The sequence below is a fragment of the Neovison vison genome, chromosome X (genome assembly GCF_020171115.1).
Source record: "Neovison vison isolate M4711 chromosome X, ASM_NN_V1, whole genome shotgun sequence".
In the NCBI taxonomy this organism is placed as follows: Eukaryota; Metazoa; Chordata; class Mammalia; order Carnivora; family Mustelidae; genus Neogale; species Neogale vison.
The window spans coordinates 84,992,107-85,016,644 of NC_058105.1; the positions used below are offsets into that span (position 1 = coordinate 84,992,107).

At 37.8% G+C, this 24,538-nt stretch overlaps 1 protein-coding gene across 7 annotated transcripts in view; it reads right to left on the minus strand.

Annotated features, from left to right (window-relative positions):
• Nucleotides 1–24,538, minus strand: part of ARHGEF9 (Cdc42 guanine nucleotide exchange factor 9) — a 235,655-nt gene that overhangs the window by 120,850 nt on the left and 90,267 nt on the right. For 6 of the 7 annotated variants that reach the window (XM_044234616.1, XM_044234620.1, XM_044234619.1 and 3 more), the window contains one exon: nucleotides 10,117–10,308. The exons of the other annotated variant lie outside the window; for it this stretch is intronic. In XM_044234616.1, the coding sequence (XP_044090551.1) occupies nucleotides 10,117–10,308 (192 nt within the window). The remainder of the gene's footprint in view (nucleotides 1–10,116; nucleotides 10,309–24,538) is intronic. 7 annotated transcript variants of the gene reach the window in all.

The following is a 24,538-nucleotide window of genomic DNA, read 5'->3' on the forward strand; positions in this document are numbered from 1 at the left end:
CTGCCCTATTGGAAAATCACATGGCATAAGATGTAAATATACCTTGCTGAAGATAATACATGCATGTAAGCAACTATATTTTTTCTTATTTTTTATTGTTATGTTATTAAACATACAGTGCATCATTAGTTTTTGATGTAGTGCTCCATGATTCATTGTTTGCGTATAGCACCCAGTGCTCCATGCAATCCCTCTTTAATACCCAACCACAGGCTCACCATTTCCCCTATGCCCCTCCTTTCTAAAATGCTCATTTTGTTTCTCAAAGTCCATAGTCTCTCATTGTTCTTCTCCTACTCTGATTTCTCCTCCTTCATTTTTCCCTTCTCTTAATGTCCTCCATGCTATACCATATCTTCCTCAAATAAGTAAAAGCATATGTTAATTGGCTATTTCTGTTTGACTTTTTTTACTTGGCATAATCTCTTTCAGTCCCATACATGTTGATGCAAAAATTGGGTATTCATCCTTTCTGATGGAGGCATATTATTCCATTGTATATATGGACCATCCCTTCTTAATCCATTCGTCTTTTGAAGGCATCTTGGCTTTTGCCACATTTTGGCTATTGTGGGCATTGCTGCTATGAACATTGGTGTGCATATGGTCCTTCTTTTCACTACATCTGTATCTTTGGGGTAAATACCTAGTAGTGCAATTGCTGGGTCATACATAGTTCTACTTTTGAAACCTCCACACTATTTTCCAAAATACTTGCACCAATTTGCATTCCCACAGTGTAAGAGGGTTCCCCTTTCATCACAACTTCTCCAACATTTGTTCTTTCTTGTCTTGTCAACTTTTTCCATTCTAACTGGTGTAAGGTGGTATCTCAATATGGTTTTGATTTGAATTTCCCTGATGGCTAATGATGGTGAACTTTTTGATGTGTCTATGAGGCATTTGTATGTCTTCTTTGGACAAGTGTCTGCTCACGTCTTCTGCCCAATTTTTGACTTGATTATTGTTTTTGGGTGTTAAGTTTAAGAAGTTTCTTATACATCTTGAATATCAGCCCTTTGTCTGTAGTGCCATTTGCAAATATCTTCTCCCATTCTGTGGGTCATCTCTTTGTTTTACTGTTTCCTTTGCTGTGCAGAAGGTTTTCATCTTGATGAACTCCTGAAAGTAAATTTTTGCTTTTGTTTCCCTTGCCTGTGGAGACCTGTCTTTTTTTTAAGATTTTATTTATTTATGGGAGAGAGAGAATAAGAGAGAGAGAGAGAGCATGAGAGGAGAGAAGGTCAGAGGGAGAAGTGCTCTCAGGGAGCCCAATGGGGGACAAAATCCTGGAACTCCAGGAACACGGCCTGAGCTGAAGGCAGTCACTTAACCAACTGAGCTACTGAGATTCCCCTGGAGACATGTCTTGAAATAAGTTGCTGTGGCCAATGTTGAGAAGGTTACTGCCTATGATCTCCTCTAGGATTTTGATGGATTCCTGTCTCACATTGAGGTCTTTTACCCATGTAGAGTTTATCTTTCTGTATAGTGTAAGAAAATTGTTGAGTTTCGTTCTTCTGTATATAGCTGTCCAGTTTTACCAGCACCATTTATTGAAGAGACTGTCTTTCTTCCATTGCATATGCTTTTCCTGCTTTGTCAAAGATTAGTTGACCGTACAGTTGAAGGTCCATATCTGGGCTATCTATTCTCTTCCACTGTTCTATTTGTCTGTTTTTGTGGCAATACCATGCTGTCTTGGTGATTACAGCTTTGTAATATAGCTTGAAATCAGGCAACATGACGCCCCCAGCTTTTTCTTTTTCAACATTTCCTTTGTGATTTGGGGTCTTTTCTGGTTCCATTAAAATTTTAGGATTGTTTGTTCGAGCATTTTGAAAAATGCTGTTGGTATTTTGATTGGAATGGCATTGAAAATATAGATTGCTCTTGGCAGAAAAGTCATTTTAATGATGTTTATTTTTCCCATCCATGAGCAAGGAACATTTTTCTAAATTTTTGAGTCTTATTCAGTTTCCTTCATAAGTATTCTGTAGTTTCTAGAGTATGTATATATATATATATATATATATATATATATACACATATATAGATATAATATATCTAACAATGTAACTGCAGAAAGATACATATATATGTGTGTATATATATATAGAGAGAGAGAGAGAAAGAGAGTATATATATTCTTCGATCCATGAGAATGCAATGTTTTTCCATCTATATATACATATATACATATTATGTATTATACATACATATTATATAGATATAATATATCTATATATATGTATATATATATATATAGAGAGAGAGAGAGAGTATATATATTCTTCTGATCCATGAGAATGCAATGTTTTTCCATCTTTTTATGTCTTCTTCAGTTTCTTTCATGAGTGTTTTGTAGTTCCTAGAGTACAGATACTTTACCTCCTTAGGTTTATTCTGAGATATCTTATAGTTTTGGGTGCTATTGTAAATGGAATTGATTCTCTAATTTATCTTTTGGTGGTTTCATTCTTCTTGTATGAGAAAGCAACCAATTTTTGTGTATTGATTTTGTGCCCTGCTACATTACTGAATTGCTGTATAAGTTCTAGTAATTTGGGGTTGGAGACTTCTGGGATTTCCCTATGAAGTATCATGTCATCTCCAAAAAGAGAGAGGTTTACTTCTACTTTGCCAATTTAAACACCTTTTATTTCTTTTTGCTTTCTGATTGTTGTTGCTAGGACTTCTAATACTATGTTGAACAATAGCGGGAAGAGTGGGAATCCTTGTTGTGTTCCTGATCTCAATGGGAAGGTTCTCAGCTTTTCCCCACTGAGAATGATATTCACTGTGGTTTTTTCATAGACTGATTTTATGAAACTGAGGAATGTTCCCTATATCCTTATACTCTGAAGAGTTTTAATCAGGAAAGGATGCTGTATTTTGTCATATGTTTTCTCTGCATCAATTAAGAGGGCCATACGATTCTTGTCTCTTCTCTTATTTATGTGTTCTATCACATGATTGATTTATGAATGTTGAAGCACCCGTGCATCCCAGGGATAAATCCCACCTGGTCACAATGCATAATCCTTTCAATATATTCTTGGATCCTATTAGGTAGGATCCTGTGGAGAAATTTGGCATCCATATTCATCAGGTATATTGGTCTGAAATTCTCCTTTATTATGGGATCTTTGCTTGGTTTGGGGATAAAAATAATGCTGGCCTCCTAGAAACAGTCTGGAAGTTTTCCTTCTGTTTCTATATTTTTGAAACAGCTTCAGGAGAACAGGTATGATTTCTTCTTTGAATGTTTGGTAGAATTCCCCAGGGAATCCGTCGGGTGCTGGACTCTTGTTTTGGGGGTTATTGATCACTGTTTCAATCTCGTTACTAGTTATTCGTGTTTTCAGGTTGTCAAGTTCTTCCTTTTCAGTCTTGGATGTTTATAGATTTCTAGGAATGCAGCCATTTCTAGGATGCTTAACATATTGGCATAGCAATTGATAATAATTTCTGATGATTGTTTCCACTTCCTCAGTGTTAGTCACGATCTCCCCCTTTTATTCATAATTTTATTAATTTGGGTCATTTCTCTTTTCTTTTGGATAAGTTTGGCCAGTGGTTTATCAAACTTACTAAATTTTTCAAGGAACCAGCTTCCAGTTTTGTTAATTTGTTCTACTGTATTTCTGGTTTCTGATTCATTGATGTCTGCTCTAATCTTAATTATTTCCCTTCCCGTGCCTAGGTTAAGTTTAATTTGTTGTTGATTCTCTAGATCTTTAAGATTTAAAGATAGTTTGTGTATTCTATGTAGAAATAGAAATAGATTTTTCTATTTTTTTGACTAAGTCTTGGATGGGTATGTTTTTCCCCCTTAGGACCACCTTTGTTCTATCCCATAGGTTTTGAATCAATGTGTCTTCATTCTCATTGGTTTCCATGAATTGATTAAGTTCTTCTTTGATTTCCTGATTGATCCAAACATTCTTGAGCAGGATGGTCTTTACCTTCCAAGTATTTAAATTTCTTCCAAACTTTTTCTTGTGGTTGGTTCCAGTTTCAAAGCACTGTGGTCTGAGAATATGGAGGGAATAAACTCAGTCTTTTGGTATTGGTTGAGACCTGACCTGTGAACCAGTATGTGGTCTATTCTGGAGCAAGTTCCATGCGTGCTTGAGAGGAATGGGTATTCTGTTGTTTTAGCGTGGAATGTTCTGTACATATCTATGTGGTCCATCTTGTCCAGTGTATCATTTAAAGCTCTTGTTTCTTTGATTTTCTGCTTAGTTGATCTATCGCTGAGAGTGGAGTGTTAAGATCTCCTACAATTAACATTATCAATATGTCTCTTTATTTTGGTGAACAGTTGGCTGCTCCCATGTTGGGGGCATAGATACTTAAAATTGTTACATCTTCTTGTTGGGTATACAATTTAAGAATGATATATTGTCCTTCTGTATCTCTTACTACTGTCTTTATCTTAAAATCTAGTTTGCCTGATAGGGGAATTGCTACCCCATCTTTCTTTTATAGTCTGTTGGCATGAAAGATCCCTTGACTTTCAATCTGGATGTATCTTTAGGTTCAAAATGAGTCTCTTGTAGACAGCATATGGATGTGTCCTGTCTTTTCATCCAGTCTACTATCTGTGCCATTTTATGTGAGCATTTAGGCCATTCACATTGAGGGTGACTATTGATAGATAGGGTTTTTCATCATTTTGCCATGAAGTCCTTATTTCTATAGATTGTCTCTTTACATCTCTGTTCTGTATCACTCTTGGGTTTTTTTTTCTGCTTTTATAGAACCCCCTTAATATATCTTGCAAGGCCAGCTTAGTGGTCGCATATTCTTTCAATCTGGGCCAGTCCTGGAAGCTTCTTATCTCTCCAACTATTCTGAATGACAGCCTTGCTGAATAACAAATTCTTGGCTGCATATTGTTCATATATATTACCCTGAATATGTGTTGCCAGCCCCTTCTGGCTTGCCAGGTCTCTGTACAGGTCTGATGTTATTCTGATGTTCCTCCCTCTGTATATAAGGAATATCTTCCCCCTAGTTGCCCTTAAAATGGTTTATTTGGTTCTAAGATTTTTGAGTTTTACCATCACATGCAGAGGATTGATCTGCCCTCATTGATCTTTGAAGACTGTCCTGTCTGCCTCTAGAACACAATCAGTTGTTTCATTCCCCAGATTAGGGAAGTTCTCAGCTACTATATGGTCAAGTATATGTTCTAGCCCTTTCTCTCTCTCCACCCTGTCAGGAATCCCAGTAATTCTGACAGTGGAACGTTTCATGGTGTCATCAATTTCTCTAATTCTGTTTTCATGGACTTTATGTTGCTTGTTCCAGGCCTCCTTCTGATCCTTCTTCTCTATCAGTTTGTCTTAAAGATCACTAACTCATTCTTCTGCCTCATTTACCCTAACTGTTGGAGTATCTAAATTAGATTCGATCTCATTGATAGCATTTTTAAGTTCTGCCAGATCTGCTCTCACTTTTGCCCTTAACAAATCTCTGTTGCCATTAATAGCTTTCTCTAGCCTCACTATTGTCTATTTAACTGCTACCCTGAAGTCTATTTCTGACATCTTGCTTAGATCCATATCCATCCATTAGATCTGCTGGAGAGGCCATTGTCTCTAGGTCTTTCCTTTGTTGGGAATTCCTCCTACTTGTCATTCTGTTGAGTTGTGGTTGAGGTGATGCACAGCTAAAAATAACAATCACTATCCAGGCAAAGTGCACCCTGGGAGGTTTCAGAGCAATCAGATGTTACCACCAAAAAGAAAAAAAAATCCAGCCAACATAAGACCCAAGAATAAGATTTATAAAGTACAAAAACAAAACAAACAAACAAAAGCCCAACAAAAGAAAAAAGAAAAAAAAACAGCCCAAATGAGCCCCAAGTGTAAGATTTATAAAGTACAAAAACAAAAGCAAACAAATAAACAAAAAGACTGACAAAAGAATAAAAAATAAATAGGGGAGGTGTGAAGGGAGGCTGGTTATAATCCCTGATATTTGGGCAAGGAAAGGTATTTCAGTTCTTCCTGGGTATACCTTGGTATCTTTGTTAAAGAACTCAACTTTCCAGAGATAAGGATAATTAAAACTGGTGTATAAATATATAAAGATAGTATTGAGTAGGGAAAAAAGCACTACACTGAAGCTTGTATCTATCTATCTATCTATCTATTAAAAAAGAAAAAGGAAAAATATTATATATATGAAAAACTTCAAGTCAAAATGTTATTATGGAATATGTTATATTAAACATCTAGTTGAAATGGTGAGTGGGTAAAAAATAAAAAAAAGAAGAATCATGAGAAAGAATTTTAAAAAAGAAAGACAAACATTTTCTCTATGAAATATAGTCTATGAGGCAATACCAGTAGCTTAATATACTCTTTTCCCCTAGATTGGGTTTTTACAGTTTTATGGGGGACCCTGTGTTTGTCGTCTTCTTGTTCTTTCAGCATGTCTTCTGAGGTAGGGGCCTGCGGTGTTGTTTTTCAGTCTATCCTGCTTGGGTGGAGTTGCCCTGCCCCCTATCAAGGGCCTGGGCTCTGTGGAAATCAGTTTTATGGGCTTTTGTTCTCTGGAGGTTTTTGTTCTTTGGTGGCTTTCCATGCCTTTTCAGAGAGAGTCAGAGCAAAATAAACTGTCTGCACCCAGATCTCTGCCTCAGAGAGAAGGCACAGACTGCTCTTCTCTGAATCCTCCAGAACACACTGTCTCCACCTCCGCAAGCCCTGTTGAATACTGCAGACTCTCACAGGCAGGAAGCACCCTCAGTGACCCTCTCAGTGGTCATCTGAGGCCCCTGCTTGTCTCTGTACCCCTGTGCCATCAAAAACGCAAGTGATACTTGTCTGGGTGAGCCCAGTCCTGGTGGCTGCCATTCCCAGGACTCATGTCCAGCTGGATCCTCTCAAGCATGGGTGGGCAGCAGCTGTGGCTGGTCCCAGGTCAGTAGGCTTAGGTCTGCGCCTGTGGCTACCTGGTCCCAAGAATTTTCCCTTAAGTCCCTTTGTTCTGTTTGAGTGCTGTTATCAGTCCCTTTCCATCTTGCAGCCACTGGTTTCTAAGCTAGAGCTGGTCCCCAAAGGCAGGAGCACTTTCACATTGGGGTATTACTTTCCAGTGGCTCATTTCTGGTGGCTCCCTCACCCTTCTGTTTATTCTCTGATATCTGTCTGTGCAATTCCAACTCTGTCCTTTGTACCTTTCAACTGATGAGCCTCTGCACCCATACAGATCCAGAAGTGTGTAATCTTACATCTCAGGCTGATTTCATGGGTGTTCAGAGAGCTCTGGTAGATATCCAGCTCAATCCAGGGGACCAACTGGAATAGGATCCCTTACTCCTCTGTCATCTTGCCCCCTTAGAGCCCTTGTATTTAATTTTAACTTCCAACAGTATTTACTGAGCATGTGCCATGTGCCAGGAACTGTGCTAGGTTCCTCTCCAGAGGAGGAGACAGTGTGTTCTGGAGGATTCAGAGAAGAGCAGTCTGTGGCTTCTCTCTGAGCTGGAGATCTTGTTGCAGACAGTTTACTTTGCAATGATCCTCTCTGTGCTAGGTATTGGGGAAATATCAGTAAATTAACAGGTAAAATCCCCTGCCCTTCATGGAATTTATACTCTATAGGAGAGAAGAGCAATAAGGAAAACATGTAAGCAAAACATACAATATGTCAGCTAGCAATATGTAAAATAGAGCAAAATAAAGCAGGAAAGAGGGAGAGACAGGGCAATTATATTTTTAAATAGAAAGTTCAAGGAAGATCTCAAGGAGAAGGTGATATCTGAATAAAGACTTGAAGGAGGTGGAAATGGGAACCATGAAGATATCAGGAGCAGGAGTGCTCTAGGCAGAGAGAAAAGCCAGTCCAAAATCTGTTGCAAGGGGTATGCCAGACATTTTTTTTAGGAACAGCAAAAGACCAGAGTGTCTGGAGTAGGGACCGAATATGGGAAAGGTGATGGAGATGAAGTCATAGAGGTAAGAATATGTTGATCACACAGGACTTTGTAAGTAATAGTAAGAAACTGACTTTTACTCAAGGAGAGATTGTCAGCCGTCATATGGTTTTGAGCAGAGGAGTGATATGACCCAACTTAGATCTTGATTGCATCCCTCAGCTGTCAGGTAAATATCAGACAGACCCTATGCCATTACAAGACAGCTAGCATTTTATAGCAGTGCTCCTTAAACTTTAATATATAATGTAAGTCAAATAGGAACCTTGTTAAAATGCAGAATTTTACTTGGTAGGTCTGAAGAGGAGCTAAAGATTCTGTATTTCTAACAAGCCCCCAGGTGATTCAGATGCCAGTCTAGAGCAGAACACTTTGAGGATAAGAGATATGTCCAAGGCTAGTGTGGAGAACAACTCTATTATATGTTTGCTGAATGAATGTCATATCAGTGGTTTGATTCCCAATGCCACATAGCACATTTCAGAGGGTAATTTTCAGCTATTTGTATGAAGGTAAGGAAGAGGAAAAGATAAAAGAAAGACATGGATGGTTGGGTGAATAGATGAAAAGGAAAGAAAAAGAAAACTACCTTTTTACAAATGACTATAATATTATGTTTACTTAGTTTATCAAGAACTTAAGGCTTTGGTGTGGTTAAGCCCACTGGACAAATCAGAAAAATAAAAAGAGGAGTTAAGGGGCAACTTCAAGGCCACGGAGATCCTAAGTGACTAAGTCAGGATGTGAAAATGAGCATTCCATGTCCCCACAGGGTTGTTCTTTCTACTCTACTGCTTCATAGAGGGGAAGTGGAGATAACCATCAACCTCCCCAGAAGGGAGGAAAAAAATGAGTTGAGGTGAAAAAAATTAAGGCCCATAGTCCCTGGATTTGATCTTTCTAGATCTGCACTGTCCAATGTGGGTGCCATTTAGTCATGTGTCTATTTAAATTAAAACTAAATAAAATTTAAAATTACATTTCTCAATCGTACTAGCCATGTCTCAACCACTCAATAGCCATAGAAGGCTGGCTTGTCAGTACCACATTGGAGAATGCAGAAGTATTTTATCACCATAGGGAGTTCTATTGGGTAACAATATTCTAAAGAAACAAGAACTTTTAAAAGTGTTAAATCTGTATTATTGATTCCAGAGCAGGTCCTGACCTCACTCAATAGCACTCAGGGGACAGATATTAGGACCTGACCCCTCATCTGGAAAGAAGGGGATAAACATATTCAAAGCAGAGTTTTCCCGGGTCAAGCAGAATATTATATGTGTGTGTGTGTGTGTGTGTGTGTGAGAGAGAGAGAGGGGGGGGTGGAGAGAGAGATTTTTTAAAACATTCTTTCCTCCATTTCCCATTGGTATTCCCAAACTGTTCAGTAATATGCCCTTTGAAAATGTCAGCTTGTCTCATGAGCTCAAGAGAGGATAAGAAAAAGGGCTCTCATTCAGGTTAGAGAGATGGAAGGGATAGAGTCAGGGAATGTGGAGCCACATCTGGGGAGCAAAGTGGCATGTTGAAGGAGCTGGGATTTATCTACTCCATCCTTATCTCCTCCAGATTCCTCCCCATAAGCACTATTCAAATGTTCTTCAAGTGAAGGAAGAGGACCAATAGCATCAGTTTCAATAGGAATGCCTCTTAGACATAGAGATGACTTGGTTTACCCCAGACTGAGATTTCACAACTTTGGGGAGGCAGAGGAGGCTGGAATTTGCATGTTCAACAAGGCACACCAGGGACTGTTGTGTACATTTAGGTTTGTGAACCACTGAGTTGGAGGGAGATGTGTCTGTGCTTTAATGAATGAAGTCAGGCTCTTATGTGGTGTGGCAACAGCCAAATCAGAAGCTAAAAGCATACAGGTAGAGACTGAGGGAAGGGAAGATGGGGTGAGGGAAGCAGCGAGACATAGAGAAAGAAGGAATATGAAAATGAAAGATGAAACTTAGAGAAAGAGAAACTGATACAGGGACTGAGAAGCTCCAAGGGAGCTATTTCACCCACTGAGCAGAATATAGGAGGCCAATCCAGGTGCTCTTCAATATCTTGGAACTGTCACAGGAAAGCTCAGCAGCGTTGTTGGTTCTTCATGAAAATGTCCTCTACCCCACCCTGGGTGCCCCCACATACACTATCACAGCTGGGCCTACCTCACAAATGTCCTTGAGGTGCTTGATATAATGACGTTCGGTGCTCATGATCTCATTGATGACATTGGCTCGCATCTGGTCCCGGTTCTGTAGTGGCCGGCCCAGACAGAGGCAGTCTGAGTTGGGGTCCAGGTGCCCATTCTGCACATCACTGGGCCCTTCCTCCACCCCATCCTCCTGGTTCACCCAGAGCTGTGGAAGCAGGCAAAAGAATAATAATAGTTTCCTTCTTTGAAAAGTTTCTAGCCAGGCTAAAAAAAAGGATAAACTAAATTCTTCAAGTATTCAGAGAACACTCAACCAGAGGCCCCTGGTTTGACTCTATGTGGCTTGCTGGCTTTATGCATGATTTTAATCCTCTCTAGGCCTCTGATGACCTATCTGAGAAATGAAGGATGTGGAATGATACAACTAAATTATCTCTGAGAGGTTTCTTATCTAAGATCTCAGAGGAGAAAAGAGTTACATCAAACAGAACCCATTGTTTTTAATTTGAGAGAGAGAGTACACAGAAGGAGAGGGAGAAATATACTCTGCCAAGAAGGGAGATGATGTGGGGCTCAATCCCAGGGCCCTGAGATCATGACCTGAGCCAAAGGCAAATGCTTAACTGACTGAGCCACCCAGGTGCCCCAAACAGAACTCATTTGTGCTTGAGCATATGTAAGTAGCACAGCTGGATTTAAAAGAAAAAAAAAAAAGATGAAGCTATATATCTCAGGTATTGATCAAACATAATACCTATGAGCATGGAAACCAAAGTTGGATACTGAACTGAGCATCTTGAAAACGGGACCTTCAGTGTTCATTAACACCAAAAGATGTACAAATAATAATTAAAATTTGACTGTAAAATGCCTTAGGTATGTAAAGATCTCTACATCTTCAATGTTGGAGTGGACATGACAGAATGTCCCCAAACCACATAATAGCAACAGTTAATTGAGCACTTACTATACAGCAATCACTATGCAAAGAGTTTTCAACGAATTATGTTACTCAGTTATGCTAGCATATACCATTCTTATCTCTATTTCACAGAAGAGGAGACTGGGACTCAGAAAAGTTAAGGAATATCTCCCAAGTCACACAGTTAGGAAAGCAAAAAAAGCTGGGATAGGAATGAGGTGGTCTGACTTCAAAGCCTGTGCTCTTAATGACAGTACTAGCATCTTTGCACCTCTGGTTTTATGGAAAACAGGAAAGAGTAGGGAAGGGCTTGGGCTACGATGATCTGAGAATTATCAGAATCATCAGAAATAGATACAGTTGGTAAGTGTTGAAACTATACATCCCAAAACATAAAGGCAAAGTGTTGCAGAAAACCTCTTTTGGGGAGGCTGTGTGAGATGTTTCTGGATCTGGGATGACAGCTTAAATCAGGGAGATGCCTTATCTCCCTAGTCGTAGGAAGGCGGAAGGCCAGGGGGTCAGGGAAAAGGGAAGGGTGGAACATTAGTAGGAGTGGTAAAATCTGCCAGGGTACTTAGACAAAGAGCTTGTCAGTTGTCTCAACAGCTTTAATCAATAGTCCATCTTTCCCTTCCATACCCTTTCCCCCTGCACAAACTTTCTCTATTTTCCTGCCTCCAAAACCTGAGATCAAGCAATTTAGATGCATCACTATTTCTGCCACCAGAAAGGCCTGTTGGTGAGTGGCCTTAGAACAACAGAAGCTTTGGGATGGAGCTAGAGGAACATTAGTTATTTCTAAACTCTGTGTATTCTCCCCTCTCTTTTTGCCTCATAGAGAATGAGGGTTGGTTACCACCCGGCAAACCTAGAAATATCACCAGCATATAGTCTATGTATTTGTCATAGGCCATAGCAAGTAAAGAACACTTCATTTTAATGCTCTTTGCATACACAGCCAAATGTGCAAAAATGTATCTCCATTCAGAAACTTTCATCCTTTATAAATGTTCTTTTGGAAGTCTCTCCATCTTTCAAAGGTCAACTTTGTGTCTTCAATATGCTAACAGCTGCCCTATAATACAATCAATAGGCAGTGACGAAGGATGATTAGTCAAGGAACAGATCTGTTCAAAAAGTGATTCTAAAAAAAAAAAAAAGTGATTCTAAGGCATTGAAGCAAGCACATCATATACATGTCATCTATGTGAAACAATAAAAGCCTCATCCTATAATAATCCATTAGGTTTTCCCAGCTTTTCACAATGTAAGCTAAGCTCTGTTATTAAAAGTGTACCAAACGCAGGCTTTTAAGAGATTTAAAATGAAACATTTATTTTCTTCTCAGGAGTTTAAGACAAGTCAATTCAAAATACTGGCTTTTGGGTGGCTGGAATGAGATGACTCTCTGGAACAGTTCCAGTGGGAAGGAACACAGGATATCTGTCGGAGTGGGATTCAGACAAGCAAATGTCTAGAGACTGGCAAGTTGGAAGACTTTCCTGGAAGTCTTCTCAGAGTACTTGAAGACTATTTTCTTTAACCTTTACTGAACGCTAAGCAAAGTTGGGTTAATGCAATGCAATTTAACAAAAGTCTATTTTGGACCTATTCTTTGCCTCACGACTAACTACAAGACACAAGGATGAGCAAGATTTCTAATTCCTCCCCATCCCTCCTGCCTCAGCAGTTCCAGGGAGTGCTTTCCAAATCAGAAAATATCACTGGTCTTCATCTCTTCCTATTCCATTTCCACTGTCATGGTCCCCTCTCCTAGGTGATTTCCCTGGGTTATCTCCCAATTCTAATTCCTCCCATTTGTCATTATCAGAACAATTTCCTTAACTATTACATTGATTGGCTAGTCTCAGCCTCCAAAATCCTCAATAGTTCCCCATTACCAAGTCCAAATCTCTCACCCTAGAATTCAAACCTTACCATATTTTGGCTTCAATTTTCATTTCCATCCTTAGCTTCTACTATGTCCTCCAGGAAGACTAGGCTTCTCACAAACTGGTCTACTTCCTGTCTACAAATATTCCCAACCATGGTCTTTAATCCCATACTTGATCATGTAAATAATAGAATACAGAGGCTTTCAACCATTTCAGCAACAATGAACCAAAATATCAACTTCCTGATAAGAAACTTAAGCCCATAGAGGAGAAATAATGTCAGGGAATTACCAACTTACCAAATCCCCATTTTAATATGTTTTTTTATTTTGTATATATCTTCCCTTTCTTCCCTTTGTTTTTTCTTAACTACACAATAGATACAGAAATACATTTGCTTTGTAAAAAGCTAAAATAAAGAAAAAAAAGTTAAAATAAAGAAAAAGAAGAAAACCCAAAATATTAAAATCAGGAATAAAAGACTAAATGTTACTGCCAAGCTAACAGAATTTTTTAAAAAATGATTCAAGGGAACACTATGAACAACTGTATGCCAAAAATTAGATAACCTGATGAAATAAATTCCTAGAATGATAAAAACTACAGAATATGACTGAAGAGGAAATAGAAAATCTGAATAAACCTATGACAAGTAAAGAGTAATTAAAAACTTCTTGGGGCACATGGGTAGCTAAGTTGGTTAAGAGTCTGCCTTCAGCTCAGGTCATGATCCAGCCCCATAACAGGCTCCCTGCTCAGCAAGGAGCCTGCTTCTCTCTCTCCCACTACTCCTGCTTGTGCGCTCTCTCCCTCTCTCTTTCTCACTGTCAAATAAATAAAAAAAATCTTGAAAAAAATTTCTTACATGGGAAAAAGAAAAACAAAACAAAACAACAACAACAACAAAAGGACCAGATTGGCATCACTAGTGAAGTCTACCAAACATTTAAAGAAAAATTAACATCAATCTTTCATAAACTTTCAAAAAATAGAAATGCAGAAGTTCCCAACAAAATTTTTGCAAATCAGAGACTTCTCCAATGAAGACATACAAATGGCTATCAGTCACATGAAAAAATGTTCATCATCACTAGCTCTCAGGGAGATTCAAATTAAAACCACATTGAGATATCACCTTACACCAGTTAGAATGGCCAAAATTAACAAGACAGGAAACAACATGTGTTGGAGGGGATGTGGAGAAACAGGAACCCTCTTCCACTGTTGGTGGGAATGCAAGTTGGTGCAACCTCTTTGGAGAACAGTGTGGAGATTCCTCAAGAAATTAAAAATAGAGCTTCCCTATGACCCTGCAATTGCACTCCTGGGTATTTACCTCAAAGATACAGATGTCGTAAAAAGAAGGGCCATCTGTACCCCAATGTTTAGAGCAGCAATGGCCACGGTCGCCAAACTGTGGAAAGAACCAAGATGCCCTTCAACGGACGAATGGATAAGGAAGATGTGGTCCATATATACTATGGAGTATTAGGCCTCCATCAGAAAGGATGAATACCCAACTTTTTTAGCAACATGTATGGGACTGGAAGAGATTATGCTGAGTGAAATCAGTCAAGCAGAGAGAGTCAATCATCATATGGTTTCACTTATTTGTGGAGCATAACAAATAGCATGGAGGACATGGGGAGTTAGAGAGGAGAAGGGAGTTGGGGAAAATTGGAAGGGGAGGTGAACCATGAGAGACTATGGACTCTAAAAAACGATCTGAGGGGTTTGAAGTGGTGGGGGGTGGGAGGTTGGGGTACCAGGTGGTGGCTATTATAGAGGGCACGGATTGCATGGAGAACTGGGTGTGGTGAAAAAATAATGAATACTGTTATGCTGAAAATAAATAAAAGATAAATGAAAATAAATAAATAAAAATTTTAAAAAATTTGCAAATCAAATCCAGTAACAGATATATTTAAAAAAATCCACATTACCAGATGGAATTCATACCAGGAATGCAAGGTTGATTCAACACATGAAAATCAGTCAATCTAATACACCATATTAATGGAATAAAGGTTTAAAAAATACATAAGCATCTCAGTAGACACAGTAAAAACACTTAGAGAAATTCAACACCTTTTCATGATAAAAAAAGAAAACATTCAACAAATTTGGAATAAGAAGAAGTATTCTCAAACAACTGATAGAAATTTATGGAACACCCATATTTAATGTACTTAATGATGGAAGGCTGAATGCTTTCATCCTACAATCAAGAACAGACATCACTTCCATGCAACATGTATACTGAGGGCTAGAGCAATTGGAGAAAAAATTCAGATTAGAAAGAAAAATTAAAACTATTCACATATGACATAATTTTAATAAATATATTTATATAAATTTTTATATATAATCATATATATTTAATCCTAAGGAATCCACACACACAAAATTCCTGTTATAACTAATAAATGAAGTCAGCAATGTTGCATGATATAAGATCAACATACAAATTCAAGTGTTTTTCTGAAAATAAAATTAAGAAAACAATCCTATTTAAGTAGCATCAGAGAGAACAAAATCCTCAGGAATACATTTTACAAAAGAAGTGTAAGACATGCACAATGAACACTGCAAAACATTGCCGAAAGAAAGTAAAGACCTAACTGAATAAAAAGATATCTCATGTTCATGGATTGGAAAATTTAATATTGTTAAGATGGTAATATTGTGCAAATTGATTCAGATTCAACACAATCCCTATCAAAACTCTCAGCTTGTTTCTTGGCAGAAATTGATAAGCTGATTCTAAATTTCATACTGAAATTCAAAAGACAAGAATAACCAAAATGATTCTGAAAAAGAACAAAGTTGGAGGACTCACACTTCTGATGCCAAAACTTACTATAACCAAGTGAGTGTAGTACTGGCACAATAACAGATTTAAAGATCAATGAAATTGATGAGAGTACAGAAATATACCCAACATTTATGCTAAACTGATATTTTTCAAAGATGTCAAGACAATTCAAAGGGGTAGCATATAGTCTTTTCAACAAATGGTGAGGAGGCAACTGGATATCCATACGCAAAAGAATAAACTTGGACCCACACCTCACACTACATATGAAAATTAACTTAAAATGGATTAAAGACCTAAGTGTAAAAGCTAAAATGATAAAATATGTAAAAGAAAACACAGAAGGAGATTTTTGAGACCTTGGATTTGGCAACAATTTCTTGCATATGACACCTAAAACAAAAGCAACCAAAGGAAAAAAAATTAGACTTTATTAAAATTTAAAAAATTTTGCTTTGCAAATGATAGCATCAAGAAAGTGAAACAAACCACAGAATGGAAGAAAATATTTGCATATACTATATCGGATAAGGACCTAGTATCCAGAATATATAGAGCTCAACAATAAAAAGGAAAATAGCCCATTTATAAATGGGCATAGTATCTGAACATTTTTCCAAAGAAGATACATAAATGGCCAACAAACACATGTAAAGATGTTCAACAGCACTAGCTATCTTGGGAATATAAATCAAAACCACAATGAGGGGGCGCCTGGGTAGCTCAGTGGGTTAAAGCCTCTGCCTTCGGCTCAGGTCATGATCTCGGAGTCCTGGGATCGAGCCCCACATTGGGCTCTCTGCTCAGCAGGGAGCCTGCTTCCCCTCTCTCTCTGCCTGCCTCTCTGTCTACTTGTGATCTTTCTCTCTGTCAAAATAAATGAATAAAATATTTTAAAATTTTTTAAAAAATTAAAAAATAAAAAAAACACAATGAGGTATCATTTTTAGACTGGTTATAACAAAAAACGGGCAACAGCATGTACTGAGGAGGATATGAAGAAATTGGAACCCTCATACACTGCTGGTAGGAATGTAAGTTGGTACAACTACTGTAGAAATCATTTTGGCAGTTTCTCAAAAATTTAAACATATTGTTACCATATAATGTAACTCAGCAGTTCTGCTCCTAGGTATATAGTCAAGGCAACTGAAAATATATGTTCACACAAAAACTGGTATACAAATGTATTTAATAGCAGCATTACTCATAATAGCCAAAATGGGAAAACAATCCAAAAGTTCAACTGATAGATTGATAAATCAAAATACGGTATGTATGTGAACACACCCACACACATACAAATATACACAAACACAAAATAGAATACTATTTAGCAATACAAAGGAATAAAATACAATACAGATGAAACTCAGAAGCAGCATGCTCTTCACACAAAGAGCTACATATTATACACCACTTATATAAAATGTCCCAAATAGACAAACCCATAGACAGAAAGCATATTAGTAGTTTCCAGGGGCTAGAGGGAGGGGAAAATGGGGAGTTAGTGCTAATGGTTGCAGGGTTATTTTGGGGGAGTGAAGAAAATGTTCTGGAATAGTCCGTGGTGATTGTTGCACAATGAATATATGGTTGTTGAACAACACAGATGTTAGGGGTGCCAACTCCCCACAGAGTCGAAAATCTGTGTATATCTTTTGACTCTAAAAATTTAACTATTAATAGCCTACTGTTGACCAGAATCCTTACCAATAACATAAAAAGTTGATTAACACATATTTTGTATGTTGTATTATATACAGTATTCTTACAATTATGTAAGCTAGAGAAAAATGTTATTAAGAAAATCATAAAGAATATACATTTACAGGACTATACTGTATTTATCTTAAAAAACCTATGTATTAAGTAGACCTACACTATTTAAATCCATGTTTTTCAAGGGTCAACTACCTAAAACCCACTTTAAAATTGTAAGTTTGAGTAATACCCAACTTTTTCATCAACTTGGGTGGGACTAGAGGAGATTATGCTAAGTGAAATAAGTCAAACAGAAAGTCAATTATCATATGGTTTCACTTATTATGGAACATAAGGAATAGTGTGGAGGACATTCGTAGGAGAAGGGAAAAATGAAGAGAGAGAAATCGGAATGGGAGTCAAACCATGAGAGACTATGGTGCCAGGAAACAAAATGAGGGTTTTAGAAGGAAGGGAGGTGGGGGGATGTGTGAGCCTGGTTACGGTTGTTAAGAAGGGCAAGGGATTGCATGCAGCACTGGGTGTTATATGCAAACAATGAATCATGGAACACTACATCAAAAACTAATGATGTACTGTGACTAAGATAACACTATAAAAATAAATAAATAAAAATAAAATGGTAAGCTTTTGGAATATGTAATATATCTCTGTAAAAAAATAAAAATATTAAAATAGTCTAGATAAGGTGACAGTCCCCCTTTGGCTACTCCTCATCCTAGTTATTTTCCACCTTTTGTAAGGAACTTATGGTTATAAATTTGTATAATCCCGGCTGACGTTTCCCCATGCTTTTATATAACCATACACATACTCCAGTGAATTCATTGTTCCACATGTTACACTCATGCTAATTCATCTCCTGATACACACTCTTCAACATATTTAGTAGCCTCTCCCTGCAAATGGTTTAGTAGTTCTTAAAGGAGAGGTGCCATAAAATCCAGTTCTCACCGGCCCCAGCATGATGCCTTAGCACCTGTGAAAAGTGCAACAGGGGCTTAAGCAGTGTCACAGAAAGCCAGATTAGCCCTGGCTCTAACAGTGTGATGTTTCTGAGAAGAGAATGGGTAAACAATACTGTCTAAATGTTACCTCAATATTTTCAAAGGTCAAATCTAGTCAGCCAGAGAGGAATAAAAAGTGATCCATCCTCTGAGAAAGTAAAGGGTTACCACCAGTAACATTCAACAACAGAATCTCAGAGTTGTTAGATTGGAGTTATAAAGGAAATGGTAGGTCTCCAAGTTCATACACCCTCATCCCCCTAACCAGCACATAAACCCCCTTGACAACATCTGCTGCAAATCAATTACCTAGCCATTATGCTTGAACACAACCAGTGATGAAATTGCTATTTTCCAAGACAGCCCTTTTCTTTTTCAGGTAGCTCTAATTATGAGCAGGGCCCTCTAATGTGCCTCTGTTTTATGAAAGCACCAGCCAAAAAGCTCAGCAACAGGGCAAAAGACAGACAAGAGAATGGGATTGGAGGAAATGAATTCTTCCTATAACAGAGATCACTGAAACCCCCTTCTCTGCCAGAACAATTAATCAGTGGCAAAGTGGCTGCAAGGTAGAGGTGGGGAACAGAAAGAAACCTCGTGTGCTGTAGGCACAGCTCCCACTTCTTGCACACATATTCCCACCTCTGTCTTGGAGCCTCAGTCCCAGCTTCCAGGAGAATCAGATATGCTTAGAGATGCCTGACAATGCATACCAGGAAGCGTTTTACATTCCTATCTGGCACAAAGCCAAACAGCATGACATGTATAATCAAGCACAAAAACCATTCTTTGCTCCTCAAGGGAAAAAGATTTAATAACTGTCACTAATTACATGAAAGGTCATTATAATAAAACTGCTAACAAATTGTTTTCCTTTTCCAGCTTAGACAAAATGAGCAATGAGCTTCAACCATAGCAAAGAAAGTATGAAAGTTTTGGTTATACAACAGACCAAAAAAGAAAAAAGAAAAAAGACAGGAAAGGAAAAGATAAAATACAAGACAAGACCTGTGTGGATGTCCTGTCTTAACATTCATGGTTACTCATTAACATGTTAGAATGGACCTAGCCCACTGAATTTCACTCCTCCCTAATAAAGACCAATAACATCAGTCAGGTGGCTCTTGCTGATCATTCTAACACACCCTACTTATATACACCTCTACCCTTGTATCCTTCTAATGGCTGCCCTCCACCCTCCGTACAAGAAGACTGTTTCTCCTACTGTTTCTTACCATTCTTCTATTGTTCTTGGCTTCTCTGAAAGCCTAGCTCAAGAATAGTGCCTTCCCATTTCAAAACAGCCCTGTGAGGCAGACAAATATACCTTTATTAATCCTACATTCTATATGAAAAATCTAAGGCCAGACAGTATGATAGATGGCCCACAATAAATAAGAAGCAGTCAGGATTCAAGCAAGGTCTTGAGTCTCAGGCCAAAATTAAGAGAGACTATGATGGAATTGAAGGATAGGGACTTCAGAACCTGGACTCAAACCCTGACTCTACAATTGTCTTGCTGAGTAATGTAGAATAAGTTACTTAATATCTCTGATCCTATTTCCTCAGCTATAAAATAGAGAATAATATTGATCTACTTCATAGGATTATTGTGAAGATGAAATAGAGTAATACATATGAAACCCTTAGAATATTCCCCAGCAGAGTTAAATATAACAGTTATTATTATTATTATTATTATTATCCTCTAAGTTGACACCATCTTCCCTAGAACCACAAGGAAACATGGCATCTGGGAAAAAACTGTTCTCTCTAGCCAGGAAAGGGACTTAGGAGGCACATTTGTAATAACCTTCATAATTTCCACAAATCTCTCACATTCCAAATGTCATTTCCTTGACAGACAGATTTTTTTTTAAGATTTTATGTATTCATTCGAGAGAGAGAGAAAAAGAGACAGAGGCAGAGATAGCAGAAGCAGGGAGAGAGGGAGATGGAGAGTGAGAAGCAGACGCCCTGCTGAGCTGAGAGCTCAACATGGGGCTCAATCCCAGAACCTGGAGATCATGATCTGAGCTGAAGGTAGATGCTTAATCATCTGAGCCACCTAGATGCCCCAACAGGGAGATTCTAAACAGCTGTCACTAAGGGAGACTGAGGCTCAATAGAAAAAGTTGATACCCTTTGCCTATGACAAGGCTCATCCTAAAGTGAGGGTTCAAGCTAGAATGGGGGTGGGCACAGTGAAACACTTCATAGATTACATAATTCTTCCTAGTGAACAAAAGTAGATGCCTTTGGCAAAGTTAGAAGCTGCCAAATCAATATATAAAAGTCAACAGGTTTATTTAAATTAGCAGATATCATCTAGGGAAAATATGATTTTTCAATGATATTTATAATTATAAAACAATATGTAACTCCTAAAAGTAAGCCTAAGAAAGTATGCATAAGCCTTTGGAAAGAAAATAAATAAGCTTTCTTGAGAGACATTAAAATTGAAATAGAGAGAAAAACCATGCTTTTAGTTAGCCTCAATATTGCAAAAATGTCAATTCTCTTTAACTTGATCTAGTGACTAAATTTTTTCAACCCAAAGTCTTAGTAGAGATTTTAGAACACTTAATAGGTTCATTATAAAATGTATATAAATAAGTCTAAAAAGAAAAACAAGAATAGCCAAGACATGCCTGAAGAAAAAATTAAGGTGGAATGACTTACAAAGATATAATAAAACTATAGCAATGAAGATAAGCCAATGGAACCAACTAGATGGTACCAGAAATTCAAATATATGAGAATGTGATTCATGAAAGATTACTGCAAATTATTGAGAAAATAAGAATGTATATAATAAATGGAAGAAAATAAAAATCAGGTCCCTTTCTCATACCATATATAATAAATTCTTGAGGGATTATATTCTTAAATCTAAAAGCAGAGCTATAAAAAACTTTCCAAAACAACTTAGAAGAATTACTTTATAGTCTCAGAGAAAATTTCTTAAACAAGATACAAAAAAATTTCACAAAGAAACTTTGACCACTTTAAGTGGGAACTTCTCTCTAAAAAGGTAGCATAAAGTGAAGACAAGCTAGCCATTAGCTGGGAGGAGATGTTTGCATAAATGATTAGTCTTCACAATGTATAAAGAAGGTCTTTAAAATGTATAAAGAAGGTCTTTAAAAATGAAAGAATGACCAACAACACATTAGGGGAAAAAATGGGAAAAAATTTGAGAAACACTGAAGGAATCATGAATGATTAATAATCGTATGAAAATGGCTCAATCTGTTCAGATATATTAAAAGTGTAAAGTAATACCACAACAAGATATTTTACAGCCACCAGTTTGGCATACATTAAAAACATGACAATGGGGAGCCTAGGGTGCTCATTCAGTTGAGTGACTTGATTTTGGCTCAGGTCATGATCTCAGCGTCATGATCTCAGCGTCATGAGATTTGAGCCCGATATCAGGCTCTGTGGTCAGTGGGGAGTCTGCTTAAGATTCTCTCACCCTCCCTCTGACTCTCTCTCTCCCTCTTCTCTCTCTCACCCTCAAATAAATGCATCTTAAAATTTTTGACAACAAAACTGTTCAAAATGTGGGGGTAGAAGGAACTAGATGTCTCTTGTGGAAAAGTTCTTTAAAGAAACCATGGCTGAAAACTTCCCAAATCTGGGGAAAGAAATGGACACCAGGTACATGAAGCTCAAAGTTTCCTAGTCAGGTTCAATTCAAAGACTTCACTAAGAAACCTTATAATAACAATATAAAAAATCATGGCTGCTTAGGTTGTCTCAGTTAGTTAAGCATCTGCCTTTAGCTCAGGCCATGATCTCAGGGTCCTGGGATCAAGCCCCACATCTGGCTCCCTGCTGAGCCAGGAGTGTACTTCTCCCTCTCCCTCTGCCCCTTCCCCTGCTCATGCTCGCACTCTCTGTCTCAAATAAACAAACAAAATCTTTTTTTTTTAAATGTCAAAAATCAAAGACAGAAAGAATCTTGAAAGTACCAGAGAAAAGGAGCTCATCACATACAAAAGAATCCCTATAAGGCTATCAGTGGATTTCTCAGCAGAAATCTTGCAGATCAGGAAAGTGGGATGGTTTATTCAAATTACTGGAAGAAAAATAGTCTGGAATTGTGATACTTCCAGCTTTGTTTTTCTTTTTCAAGGTTGCTTTGGCTATTCAGAGTCTTTTGTTGTTCCATACAAGTTTTTGGATTGTTAGGATATGAAAAATCTCCAAAAGGTACTAGAAATTGAATCCAAAAACATATTTATAAAAGAAAAAAAATCCTGCCATGTTACTGAATTGCTATATGAGTTCTAGTGGTTTGGGGGTGGAGTCTTTTGGGTTTTCCATATAAAGAATCATGACACCTGCAAAGAGAGAGAGTTAACGTACAGAAATCAGTGGCTTTCTTAAACACTAACAATGAAAATACAGAAAGGGAAATTAGAGAATAGATTCCATTTACTATAACACCAAGAACCATAAGATACCTGGAAATAAACCTAACCAAAGAGGTAAAGGATCTGTACCTGAGGAACTACAGAACACTCATGAAAGAAACTGAAAAAGACACAAAAAGATGGAAGACCATTCCATGCTTTTGGATTGGAAGAATAAACATTGTTAAAATATCTATACTGCCTAGAGCAATCTATACTTTTAATGTCATTCCGATCAAAATTCCACCAGTATTTTTCATAGAGCTGGAGAAATAATCCTAAAATTTGTATGAAACCAGAAGAGACCCCAAATTGCTAAGGAAATGTTGAAAAACAAAAATAAAACTGGTGGCATCACGTTACCTGATTTCAAGCTTTACTACAAAGCTGTGATCACCAAGACAACATGGTACTGATATAAAAACAGACACATAGACCAGTGGAACAGAGTAGAGAGCCCAGATATGGACCCTCAATTCTATGGGCAAATAATCTTCGACAAAATAGGAAAAAATATACAGTGGAAAAAAGACAGTCTCTTCAATAAATGGTGCTGGGAAAATTGGACAGCTATATGTAGAATGAAATTCGACAATTTTCTTACACCGTTCACAAAGATAAACTCAAAATGGATAAAAGACCTCAACGTGAGACAGGAATCCATAAGAATCCTAGAGGAGAACATAGGCAGTAACCTCTTCGACATTGGCCTCAGCAAATTCTTTCAAGACATGTCTCCAAAGGCAAAGGAAACAAAAGCAAAAATGAACTTTTGGGACTTCATCAAGATCAAAAGCTTCTGCACAGCAAAGGAAATAGTCAATAAAATAAAGAGGCAACCCACGGAAGGGGAGAAGATATTTGTAAATGACAGTACAGACAAAAGGTTGATATCCAGGATCTATAAAGAACTTCTCAAACTCAACACACACAAAACAGACAATCATATTTAAAAAATGGGCAGAAGATATGAACAGACACTTCTCCAATGAAGACATACAAATGGCTATCAGTCACATGAAAAAATGTTCATCATCACTAGCCATCAGGGAGATTCAAATTAAAACCACATTAAGATACCACCTTATATCAGTTAGAATGGCCAAAATTAGCAAGACAGGAAACGTGTGTTGGAGAGGATGTGCCCCAACTTGCATTCCCACCAACAGTGTAAGTGTTGTAAGAGAGGGTTCCCTCTCTTACACTGTTGGTGGGAATGCAAGTTTTGGCAGCCACTTTGGAGAACAGTGTGGAGATTCCTTAAGGAATAAAAAATATAGCTTCCCTATGACTCTGCAATTGCACTACTAGTTATTTACCCCAAAGATACAGATGTAGTGAAAAGAAGGGCCATCTGTACTCCAATGTTTAGAGCAGCAATGACCATGGTCACCAAACTGTGGAAAGAACCAAGATGCCCTTCAACAGACAAATGGATAAGGAAGATGAGGTCCATATACACTATGGAGTATTATGCCTCCATCAGAAAGGATGAATACCCAACTTTTGTAGCAACATGGATGGGACTGGAAGAGATTATGCTGAGTGAAATAAGTCAAGCAGAGAGAGTCAATTATCATACAGTTTCACCTATTTGTGGAGCATAACAAATAACATGGAGGACATGGGGAGATGGAGAGGAGA